The following is a 13,355-nucleotide window of genomic DNA, read 5'->3' on the forward strand; positions in this document are numbered from 1 at the left end:
TTCTAGGATGGTTAATATCGTACATGAGGGAATCAAAACTCTACTGTAATTAGGCCTTCCTTTCAAGCCTTGCTTTTCTAGTGGCAGAACTGTCAGAGAAGGGGAAGCATTGAAAGTCAAAGCCTATAACAACTCAAAACTCTAAAATCATTGCTAACTCATGAACTCTACCACTGTAAATAACAAAAGGCACTGTGTTTTGTTTTGTTTTGTTTTTTTAAAGAAGCAATCAGTTTTAAGTGACTTGCCCAGGGTCACAAAGCTAATAAGTGTTAGAGACCAGATTTGAACTTAGATCCTCCTGACTCAGGGGCTACTGCTCTATCCACTATGCCACCCAGCTGCCCATGAAATGCACTTTTCAAAAAGAGCTTTATTACAAAAATAGAGACATTCATGAATTACTATTATCTGTTTTGCAAATGATGTCCTTTCTCCATTTAAATATTTTTAAATTCTTATTAAAACAAACCTTGCAACTCAGTTGGAAGAATGTGGTGGTAAAATATAACTGCCATTTTTAGCACTGTCAAGATATTAGGAGACACTGTTTTCCAGAGCTAAGGCCCAACAAGCAGGCTGTGCCCTGAACTGAGCATAACAACAATCCTTTGTGCTCTCCCTCTGGCAAAATCATTGCATTGCTTTGACCCAGTGTTTTCTGAGTTTGGACAAGCACTGGACAAGAACCTATGTTCTGGTCATAAAGCCCTACTATGAATCAAACTTGTTTCATTGTTATCCCTCATTGTCATAGCTACAACCCACTGTATAGCCACTGGTACAAGTATTAAGATATCCCCACACAGCCTTGGGTCCCTTCTGTGAGGACAGGGCCCTGGTACATGTGTCTAGATTCTTCCTTGCTTGCAAGCTCTTTCCCTCACTTTGAAATTAAGCTTCTGTTTGATTCCTGACTCTCTTGTCTCTAGCCTGCTCTGTTTGGCTCCAGCTCTCCACAGGTTAGAGACCAGTTCAGTCCAGTTGACAGCATATAGGATAAAATTTATGTTATTATGGATAATAAAACTAAATTTCATATTTGTGCTAATTCTTAGGATCAATAAAAGGTAAGTCACTTAATTTCTGTCAGCCTCAGTTTCCTCATTTGTAAAATGGAGATAATACCTACCTCACAGTGTTGTTGTAAGGATCAAATGAGACGTGACAGGACAAAGTTTCCCTCAGAACCTGACTGGACTCAACTTTTCATTCTTGGCTTCTTTTCCATACTCTCAGCCAACATAGGGTAACCCCAGGTCAAACCTCTTCCTGGGACTTTATTTGCCCTAGATTCACTGACACAATTTCTTGGTAATCTAGTCCCAACTATTCAGAGGGTGGGCCTCTCAGACTTAGTAGAAAGCCTAAGACTAAGACTAAGTCACCCAACTAATAACATAATAACCAGATTGCATTTCCAGACTACAGGGTTGTGACCAAAGAGGCTAAATGTCACTGTATCCTTGTTGTACATATCGCTATTAGGGCAGAGTAAACCTCTTTTGTTAGATGTTCAATAACTTTTAAGTGCTTTATTTCATCTCAACCTTAAATATGAACTAAGAGGGAGTCAATGTTAGAGCTTCAATTACAAGATGAATACAATGCTTGTCAAACAATAAAGTGCTATATAAATGCTATTATTATTATATCACATAAATGCTTTATACATGGTATATGCCACATAGAGGCTTTATATCTCAGATTCTTTATATAAACAGCATTACCTGATCCATAGTTAATTGCTTTCCTCATAAAACAAAATAAAACAAAACAAAAACCAGCCCCTGGTCATTTCAGGTCTGTAGAGCTATAATGAAGGGGAATCCTAGAGTTTTAGCAGTTTGTAGAACTAGTGGTATTAGTTTTATTAGATAATAATAAAGCTTATACTGGGCACACCTTATTAATTATAAAATATATTTGTAATATATATTTATAAAACAAACCTTATATATTTATAATACATAAAATATAGATATTATAAAATAACTAGGAATGTGATGCTTTAACTTAACAGCTTTGGCAAGATGCTTAGGCAGATACTACCAAATATTTATATAAAGATTTTTTCCTGATTCCAAGTGTTCTCAAAAACCAATAGAAAGGGATATCTCAGGAAACCGTTGGCTAAAATAGTCCTAATCTCTGTTTGTGGGAATATAGGAACATGGAGAATGATATCAGCCTCAAGAGTAGGTCTGATAATATGTTACATTATGGATTTCCATGTGACATATATGGCTCTGCTGCCCTTTAATGCTAGCAGAAGTGATTATTACTAGAAAGCATTAAAGCATTTATAGGTACCTGCAGGCATGATATATACAGTCTGAATGTGAACTACGACAAATACATATTAAAAAACTGTATTACTTACAAAAGAAACAGAAAAAATAAAGTCATAGTAGTCTGAATAAATGTGGCATAGTATAAGGGAATGAGTACTGGAGTGGAAGTCAGAGGACCTGGGTTCAAATCTCAGCTCTGTCACTTACTACCTGTTTGAACTCTTTGATTCAGTTTCCTCATTTGCATAGTGAGGGATTGGACTATGTTCAAGATGCCTTGAACATCTCTTCCAAGTGTAAACCTGTGATTCCATGATACCGGCAAAGTCAAGAATGTTAGGAGACCGGTGAATTAATCTGGGAAGATTTCATGAGGAAGGTTGACTGGTAATAAAATTCTGAAAGAGGGATATAGTCAAGTAATATTCTAAGTTCAAATATATTTGAATAGAAAGAAATCAAAGAAATGTTTTAGCATTCTGTGCAGAGAGAACTTATTAATGGAAATCAAATTTTATAGATCTAAAATAGTCAATAGTAGAAGACTGAAATTATTTTCCCTTGGTCAAGGCCACTAGACTACTATCTACAGCAGAAAAATGATGCTATTGTTAATGTTAATTAATCAAATTCCCTAACAATTCAGAGTGGTTTAATATCAAGTGTTGATTTAATCCAGGCATTTCTCATAATAACAGCTTTATGGAAGTTTTCTGAGGCACAGGCTGTAGATTTTTTGACAGCAAACCAGTAATACAACTAGGGCTCTGAGATCTTCAAATTTTAGTAAAAGTAGCAGTAAATAAAATAGAAATTTTTCTAATCTTAGACTCTGAAATTTTCAGCTCAGTTGTATTGCTGTTCATGAAATGCTAAGCAATCCAAAACTTAAAAATTTCCCTTTTCTGTTACCTTGTAAATAACAATCAGTTAGTATGATCTTCTTTGGATATAGTAATTATGCCTTTTAGTCATTCTTCTAAACTCTTTAACCATGGTGATCACAGTAATTACATAGCAGACTTCATAATGTGACAATTCAATTTATAGATCAAAAATATTATGTGGAACCATGTATTAGTAGAAGGCTAACAACAGTGTCTTATAGTTACCAAAATGACAATTTTGTTGTTTATGTTCAAAATGTACTAAACCATATTCTCAAAAGATTTCCTTTTGAACTTCAAGAAATTATCTAAATATAGTTTACATAGGATACTGTGTTTGTATTTATAGCCTCTACTAATTTTCCTACGTTAGTGAACACTGATAAAGGTGTATATGTTTAATTTTAAACCGAATTTTAAAACATCCATTTTGAACTGAATACACATGTTGAAAACTCAACATATCCCAAAACAGGACTTATTAGCTTTCCCTCTAAACTCTTCTTTTTCATTCCCTCTGCCTTACTGTTGGGCACCCTTCCAGTCACCCACGTTCATAACCCTGATGCAGCCTCTACTCACTCTCACTCCACACATCCAACCACCAAATCTTGTAATTTATTTTTCAAAATACAGTACTAAAACAAGTTCAATTGGTTGTACTGGTTTTTGATGTTAAGGTTAAATTCATTAAAAAAATTGACAACCTTCTCAGGCAAGTTTTCAAGCACATCCGTTTTATAAAAAACTGTTAAGTAAAAATAAGTAGCATTTTTATTGTATTTGGATGGTCCACTAAGTCAAGACTGCATTTACTTTTTAATAAAAGTAGGATGGCATTTACATATTATTAAGCATATATATGACAGCCATTCTCTCAGGGCATGGAAGTCAGTTAAAAACGTACCCATATGATATTTCATAGGCAAAGGACACGTATTAGATAGTTCAGATTTACAGAAGTTGTCTTGGTGGAGTCACTTTTTTTTCTTTTTAAATTAAGTACTCTATAATGCTCAGATCCACAGTATACATACACACATCATGAAGATTCCACTCCCACGGGAAACCAGAGACACTAGCTCGGGAGCACCACATTTTTGGAGATTAACAGTTCACCCTCTTACAACACTTCTATAATGAACCGGATAAAGGGGGTGGGAATTGAACTAATCTCATGTGCTTTAGGGAAAGCGTGAGGAATCATTTGAGCCAAAGCGTTTATTTTTGTCGAGACAAATTGGTTCATTACAGCAAAGAGAAGCAGTGGCTTGCTACTCTTACTGTGGTTAGATGTGGCTAACCGAGGCTGCTCCCAAGAGTAAGTTCTGGTTGAAATCGTGTGTGTTTCTGTCAACCTTCTAAATTCCACAGCCGGGCCGTCTGCCGCACACTGATCTCACTGCAAGGCGGCACAGCACGTCAAGAACACCTGATCAGGGCGGAGGGCGGACTGGAGGTCAGTCGGGCCACGGACAGGTGCCGCGGCAGCCCTCGGAGGAAAGGGGGAAGGGCGTGTCCGGAGAGCCCGTCTTTTTCTGCCTCCAGGGCACCGCTGCCCTCACGCAGCCGGGGCTCGGGTCCTCCGCGCTCCAGTCCCTCCTTCCCTCGCTCCCTGCAGCTTCGGCAGCGGCTGCGCGGTGAGGGCCGGGGGGCTCCCGGGCCGCGGCGGCGGAAGCTGCGGCAGCGGAAGAGGCAGCAGCAGCGGCGGAAGCTAAGGTGGAGGCGGCGGCGGCAGCAGCGGCAGCGGCGGGAGCAGTAGTAGCAGCAGCGGGAGCAGCAGCGCGGAGGGGCGGCGGCGGCGGCGGCTGCGTTCGGGGCCCCTCTGGCCGCCTAAGGTTCGAGCGACCCCGGGGCCACCGCCTGGGTGAGGGTGGGCCATGCAGGAGGCGGAGGAGCTCGCGCCCCCTCCGCGGCAGCCGCCTTTGCCGCCCGTCTACATCTATAGCCCCGAGTACGTCCGCACTTGTGACTCGCTGGCCAAGGTGCCCAAGCGGGCCAGTATGGTGCATTCCCTGATCGAAGCCTATGAGCTGCTGAAGGAAATGAGGGTAGTAAAGCCGAAGGTGGCTTCCATGGAGGAGATGGCCAGCTTCCACACGGACGCCTATCTGCAGCACCTCCAGAAGGTCAGTGAGGAAGGGGATGACGAGCATCCCGACTCCGTGGAATTCGGCCTGGGTTACGACTGCCCCAGCACAGAGGGCATATTCGATTACGCGGCCGCAGTGGGGGGCGCCACCATCACGGCGGCCCAGTGCCTGATTGATGGAAAATCTAACATAGCCATTAACTGGGCCGGAGGCTGGCACCACGCCAAGAAAGATGAAGCCTCAGGCTTCTGTTACCTCAACGACGCCGTGCTGGGGATCCTGCATTTGAGGAGGAAGTTTGACCGCATTCTCTACGTGGACCTGGACCTCCACCACGGAGATGGCGTCGAAGATGCTTTCAGTTTCACTTCCAAAGTCATGACTGTGTCTCTGCATAAATTCTCTCCAGGTTTTTTTCCGGGAACTGGCGATGTATCTGATGTGGGCCTTGGGAAGGGAAGGTATTATAGCGTCAACGTGCCCATTCAAGACGGCATAAGAGACGAAAAGTATTATCAGCTCTGTAAAAGTGTCCTCAAGGAGATCTATGTAGCCTTCAACCCCAAAGCAGTGGTTTTACAGTTAGGAGCCGATACCATCGCAGGGGACCCGATGTGCTCATTTAATTTGACTCCCGTGGGACTTGGGAAGTGTCTTAAGTACATCCTTCAGTGGCAGCTGGCCACCCTCATCTTGGGAGGAGGCGGCTACAACCTTGCTAACACAGCGCGGTGCTGGACATACTTGACTGGGGTCATCCTGGGGAGAACACTCTCTTCTGAGATCCCAGATCATGAATTTTTCACTGAATACGGCCCGGATTATGTGTTGGAAATCACCCCCAGCTGCCGGCCTGACCGCAATGAGCTGCACCAAATCCAGCATATCCTGAATCGAATTACAGGGAACTTGAAGCATGTGGTTTAGCTGGGGTGGGTGGTGGGTGGTGTTGCCAGATCTGATTTTGACAGTATTGGAAGATTTCTTGTAAAGCTGACTTTGTGTTTTTGTGAATTTGTGGCTGTGGGAAAAAAATCTGGATGAGATTACTTCCTCACAACATCAAATGGCAGCTAGTTTTCTTGGGGTTCAGTAGGCAATCACCCCAGAGGTCTAAGTAGAGGACTGAAGGGAGAAGGATGGTAACTTAAGGTTCAGGTGCTTTTTCTGAAACATAGTTGAGACAAAATTAAGATTCCTTTTTAAAAAGGCAAAAGCAGTTTGTATTCTTGGAAATTATTTTCTGGTGGGTTTGGGGTGGGGAGTCTTTATTTTTTAAGCAAGAAATGATTGGGGTTATTAGTTCACTGTCATTGATGAATTTGGTGAGTAGTACTACTAGTGGTCAAATACAATTTTGATTTTAAAAAACATAAAAATTATATTTTAACTTCATCTCCCCTGTAAAATAGTTGCATAAATTGTATAATTATATTTTAATAAAGAGTTTTTAACAGATTCAGGATTTCATCAATATGCGTACAACAGATTGCAATAGGCCCATGGAAGGTTTTCTTTAAATTCTCAGTAAAGGATCACTCAGTAGTTTAGAAGGCCTTATTCTTGAATTTTTAAATATAATACATTTACATTGCGCTTTAAGAGGTTACATTTCATAAGGTCTTTTAAAAACGAACAAAGCACTTTACAAACATCATCTCATTGGTTCCTTACAACCAGTCTGTGAGGTAGGTGCTATTATTATTCCCACTGGACAGATGAGGAAACAGAGGTTCAGAGAGAAGTGACAGGGATTTGCCCAGGGTCATACAGCTTATAATTATCTGAGACAGGATTCAAACTCAAGTTGTCCTGACTTTAAGGCTAGGGCTCCTGTACCTCTTAATATCTTAGAGTTATCTATGTATAACTATTCAGTTCTGGGTCTAGTTCATTGTCTATCTTCTGTACCTCTCTGTGTTTTTATATACATATATATACTGGTGGACTAACTTGATAAACTATTTGTCCAGCTACATATGTTATAGTCTAGGCAATATGTATTTTTGATTCACTTTATTGTTCCAGTGTAAATGATTACCGTGCTAATATGGATTTCATTGAGGACATTTTGCAGTATTCTGGAGATGAATTAATGTTGCCTATCAAAAGGAGCCTAGGGAGAGCCTTCCTATCAATAAGAAATTTTTTTTGGCTTGGATTATAACCAGGCATCAACTATGACAGTGCAGACTTATGTAAGCACATCTCACTTTTATTCCACACTTGATGAGAGTACTCAGTGGATCAGTAAACAACGGTATTTCCATAGTTCTATCAATCTGAGTTAGTAATTGTTTGTGCACAGGAGAAACCTTGTCTGAGAGGGCTTTCATGGCTGTATTTTGTTCTACCAAGTCAAATACTTAAGAAAAAATTAATAAAACAGTATATAGTAGTAGTATGTTTTTTTTTTTCTGTCAATTCTGTAACTTGTGAAATCGAGATCTGGTTAGCTGTAATAAATAATCTACAAAAGCTCAACTATTTCTTCTCTTACTTTCTTCGGGAATTCCCTTGATGCATGCAAAGTTCATTCTCATGAAGATTAAGTAGAAATGAGAAAGCAGGTATAAGGACCTGTGGTGGCTACTGTCTTCTTGGTTACTCTTTTTGGTCAAAAGTACCTATCTGATTTTCTGTTCTATGGAATCTTCCTTCCCCTCTCTGAAAGATCACAAACATCATTTCCTGAGTGACTTTAAAATGTCGTGGATTTCTTCTGCTTGTATTTGATCATGTCTAGTTATTCTTTCTGACTTCATCTTAAATTGCATTTTCACTTCCTCACATGATGTATCGAATACTAAGTGGCAAAGTGTGAAAGTAGTAAAACCCATTATCATAAAAAAATAAAATTGTTATAAACCCCCAGCACATGTGCTCTATTTTGTATGTTTGTTTGTCTTCCTTCATTTTCCTTATAAATGCTCTTGGGACTAGACTCTTTTTAGGTTTGTTTTATCCCCAAATGCTTTTTCTTTCTTTCTTTTTTTTGTGAAGTGATACTATTCGAAATCTGTCATACAGATCTGTGATATTTTGTAAATGACATTGTGCTCATGTTCATAGAGTCAGTTGGTGCAGTGGATAGAGAGCATTGGACTTAGAGTCAAGAAAATACTTAAGAGTCAGGAGGATTTGAGTTCAAATGTGGCATCTGATACTTAAAAGCTATGTGACCCTGGGGCAAGCACTTAACCTTTATTTGCCTCAGTTTCCACAACTGTAAAATATAGCATCTACCTCAGAGTAATTGTGACGATAAAATAAGATATTGGTAAAAAGCACCTAGCATAATGCCTGGCACATAGTAGGTATTATATAAATTCTCATTCCCTTCTCCTTTCCCTCCTGCTCTAAATATGTTGCCCTTGGCAGCTATGACTTTCAGTATATTCAAGGAAATTCTCTTTTGTTGATGAGGGACAGTTTCTGGGCTCTTTCAGCTTTCCTTTTGTTGTATCCTCAAGTACATGGACTGTGTCATATTTTATCTTTTCTCAAGACCTAGCACAGAGAACAGAATATACGCTTAAGTGTCTATTAAATTAATTTTGTCCATATCCTATTTTTGCTCAACAGCTTGTTTAAAACAGCTTGGGCTAAGATGCAGAGACAATGAATTAAAAAATATAAGACCAAAAATAATTTTCCAATAGAAAAGAGGTCAAAAGATTGTAAACAAAAGTTCTCAAAAGAATTGTAAACCTAACAACCATATGAAAGAAGAATGCTTCAAATCACTAATAACAGGAGAGATGGAAACAAAACAATTCTGAAGTTTTACCTCTCACCAAGCATAGCAGTGACAGTCAATGATGAAAGCGGTGTGGAAAGACAGACATACTAATTACATTCACTAATCTGTGAATTGGTCCAGCCATTCTAAACATAAATTTGGGATTATGGAAATAAAATGGCTAAAAATTTCCATACACTTTGACCCATGGATCATCTTGCTAGGCATGTGCTCCACTTTTTGTAGTAGCAAACAAATGAAAATCAAGAAGATGCCCATCAGTTTGTAAATGTCTAAAGAAGTTGTGGTATATAAGTGACACAATATTATTGTGCTGTAAAAATGAGAAAAAAGATTAACAGAGAAGCATGAGAAGATTCATATGAGCTGATGCAAAGTGAGGTAAAGAAACAGCAAAACAATATGCACAATATACAAAAATGTATATACAATATACAAAAATGTAAGTAAAATAAAAAACAATGAAACAATTTAAATGCTGCAAAATTATACAGACCTAGTTGGGCCCTAAAAAAAGAGACAGGAAAAGTATTCGCCCCAGTCTGTCAAAGTGGGGGAGGGACTATGAGTATAGAACACAACATAATGTCGGATGTTTTCAATATGTTTAGTTTTGCTGCACTTCCCCCTCCCTCCCCTTTTCATTTTTTCATATGGCAAATGGCACTCTGAGAAGAATAAGAGGGAAAGATACATTGGGAAATGGAAGTGATGTCAAAACAAAAGACATCAAAATTTTGTTTAAAAACAAACATCAATCTGGAGTTACTGTATATCTTCTGATTTTATGCTCAAATCTGATTTGGTATTTATCTTTACTCATACTCTGATGAGAAGCTATGTGGCAAAGGGACTAGAAAGGTAGTCAGAGAACTTAAGTCTCACCTCTCACATGTTGGCCAGGTTACCCTGGATGAGTCACTTGACCAATAAATGAGCTAGGCAGCTAAGACTGTAAGTTACAGGATAATTGCTGATCCACATTAGTAGAGAGTTTCCTTACCAGAACTTCCCTATGTCAATGAAATCATAGGTCTGGATGGAATCAAACCTGTAAATATCCAGGGATAAGACTGAATGCAATTCTTAAATGATCACTATTTTCCATAACTAGTAAGGGACTCCAGGGTACATGCTCCCATCATTTGTCTCCATTCTCACTCACACATCACTGAACAGTACTAAAGAAAGTCACATACTTGAGTTGACTAGGGTCACCGAATTTATGTAAATTAAATAAGGTCCCTCCCCATAACAAAGCAATCTTTATACAGTTCCCTAATTTCATTCTATATACCAGTTTCCACAGAGGCTATTCCAAATCTTTTCTCCTCAAGCCTCTCATATATTCCCTTTCTGTAACCTCTAACAGAAGAGCTTGGCTCGTGTTTATGAAAAAAATAAGAGATTTATGAGCTCCCTCTTCCCTGTTCTACAATTCCTACCTCTCCCCACCCCACCGAAATGTCTTGACAACTTTTTCATCCTCTCCGTTATTCCAACCTCTAATAAAGACCTGGCCATCCTTTTTGCAAGGCCAAGCTCTGTACTGGTACTCTGAATCTCATCTCCTTCCTTCAGCATCTCGTCCCCCCATCCCATGCTTCAGTCACTCTCTGCCAACTGGTTTATTCCCTAAAGCCTATAAACATGCCCTGGTCACCACCATTCATTTAAAAGAAAATACCTCAGGATCCTCAAGTTATAACATCCTATATTTCTTTTCCTTTCACTGCTAAACTCATTACCTCTACTTTCTCTCCTATTCCTCACTTCTTAACACATTGCACTCTGGCATCCAGCCTCATTAACTCAACTAAAACTACTTTTTCCAAAGTTACTGATGATCTCTTGATTGTTAAAACTGATGGCCTTTTCTCAGTCCTTATACTTCTTTTGAACTTTGCAGTATTTGACACTGTTCATTAAGACTCTCTTATCTTAGATATACTCATATCCCTAGGTTTTCATGATACTATTCTTGGTTTTCTTCCTCAGTCTCCTTTGCTGGTTGATCACCCATATCCTTCCTCCTAACTCTGGTACTAAGTCTCTGTTGTGAGTGCTCTTTCTCTACACTATCTTGGTGACCTCATCAGTTCCCATGGGTTCAATTGTCATCAATATACAGATGACTCACAGATCTCTGTATCTTGCCCCAGTCATTTCCCACAATGTCAGTCCCATATCACCAGCTGCCTATTGGACATTTCACAACGGATGTTAGACATCTCAAACTCAACATGTCCAAAATAGAATTCATTATCATTCTTCCAAAGCCCAACCCTCTTCAAAAGTCTCTTATTTCCATAAAGAGCACCACCAATGTTCCAGTCATTCTGGTTCATAACCTCAGTCATCCACGACTCTTTACTTTCCCTCACCCTGCAAATCTAGTGAGCAGCCAAATCTTATTGGTTCTACCCCAGCATCTGCTCTCATATCTTTGCCCTTCTTTTGTCTGACACACCCACCATGCTGGTTAACATCACTTCTCATCTGAACTATTAAAGATAGGTGAACCTCTCTAAAGTTTCTTCTTTTTATAATCCATCCTATTCCTAAATGACAAAGTGATAGCCCTAACGAGGATGTCTGTGCATGTCACTCTCCTAATCAGTAAAGTCCAGTGGTTCCCTGTTGCTTCCAGGGTAAAATACAAACTCCTCTGGCATACAAAGCCCTTCACAATCTGGCTCCAAACTATTTTTCTAGCCATATTATACCTTACTCTCCTTTACATACTGTTTAGCTCAGTTAACCTATTCTTTTTGCTCTTCCTTACACACAATAGTCCATCCTTTTTCTCCAGGCTGTATGTACCTCATGTCTAAACTGTACTCACTGTTAACCTGTGCTTTTTAGAATCCTTAGTTTCTTTAAAAGCTTGGTTCACATTTCCTTTCCTAAAGCTGCTATTTTCTCCTGAAAAAAAAAAATGACCTCAATATACACACACATATATATATGTATACATACACATATATATGTATACATACATATATGTATGTGTGTGTGTATGTATATATATGGATCACGGTACAGCTGGAAGGGACTCTGAAGTCTATCAAGTTCAACTTCCTCATTCTACAGATGATGTTTTATAGAGCAGGGACCTTTTCATTTTTATCTTTGTGTCCTCAGCACCTAACATAGTGCCTAGCATCTAGTAGTTGCTTAATAAGTGCTTGTTGAAATCAATATTAATCATATGCATTTAAAAAGGCATAGATAATAAGACAACAATACTAGGAAGCCTTAAAGCTCTTTTCATGGAACTGATCAAATCTAACAAAAGGGTAAACAAAAGGGAAAATATAGAACTGAAGATACTGTTGGAGAATGCAGAACTAAAAGATTTATGGTATCTAATAAATGGGATCATAAAAAAAAATTTACAATTTTTTCAACACCTCATAGTACTGTTACAAAAAAAGAACAAGTTCTTGGGCACAGAGAAATTAGAAATATATGCAATAAAAATAGTAGCCAATATAAAAACTGCAAGCAAAAGACAGACTTAAATGGATACATAATCAGGATATCTTAGATATTAAGTGAATCAAAGAACAAAAAGGATATAAACAGTTACTAATTGTGAAAGACAATGATAATGACAAAACAACATACCAGAATTTCTGGGATGCAGCTAAAGTAGTGCATAAAGGGAAAAAAAGCATGCCCCTAAAACATATATTAACAAAAAGGAAAAAGAAAGCATTAATGAGCTGAATACTCAATTAAAAAAATTAGGGAAACAACATGCAAACAAAAATAAACACAAAAGAGGGAATCTTGAATATTTGAGGGAAAAAAACTGAAACAAAAAAGATGATAAAACATAAAAACTAAACGCTGCTTCTTTAAAATGCCTAGCACATACCTTTAGTCAACCTGGTTAAATAAAAAGAAGTGTGAGGAAAATAATTTTTTTTAAAAAAGGAGGGAGAACCACAACAAAGAAGAAATGAAACAATCATCAATGAAACAATTATAGTTAAATGTCGATACAAACGAGAAATTAAAGGAGGATTAACTACAAAAAGATAAGATTCCGATTAACAAAATATTAGAGATATTTAATAATATATTTTTGTAAAAGAAAATTCAACTAGTTGTAAAGGCACTACTAATGACAAAACAATAATACAACAACAACAAAGAAATATGGTCAATATGAATTTACAAAAGTCACTTTCAAACTATTAAAGAACACAATACACAAATTATTTTCAAAAACTACCAAATTCCATGAGAGATATAGAATCCTAATACTTAAACCAAGAAATGATAAAAAAACAAATAAAAGTATGTATAG

General features: G+C 38.3%; 2 protein-coding genes across 4 annotated transcripts in view; one reads left to right on the plus strand and one right to left on the minus strand.

Moving 5' to 3' along the window:
* Positions 1-13,355, minus strand: part of DIAPH3 (diaphanous related formin 3) — a 426,288-nt gene that overhangs the window by 76,976 nt on the left and 335,957 nt on the right. The window lies entirely within an intron of this gene.
* On the plus strand, positions 5,049-6,984 carry HDAC8 (histone deacetylase 8). The gene has a single exon (XM_027846176.1). It carries the CDS (start codon positions 5,062-5,064, stop codon positions 6,199-6,201), a length of 1,140 nt encoding a protein of 379 aa, XP_027701977.1. The 5' UTR covers positions 5,049-5,061; the 3' UTR covers positions 6,202-6,984.

The sequence above is a fragment of the Vombatus ursinus genome, unplaced genomic scaffold, assembly GCF_900497805.2.
Source record: "Vombatus ursinus unplaced genomic scaffold, bare-nosed wombat genome assembly UNPS02015089.1, whole genome shotgun sequence".
In the NCBI taxonomy this organism is placed as follows: Eukaryota; Metazoa; Chordata; class Mammalia; order Diprotodontia; family Vombatidae; genus Vombatus; species Vombatus ursinus.

Coding starts and splice junctions, on each gene's coding strand:
- HDAC8 (XM_027846176.1), top strand. CDS start 5,062: ATGCAGGAGGCGGAGGAGCTCGCGCCCCCTCCGCGGCAGCCGCCTTTG.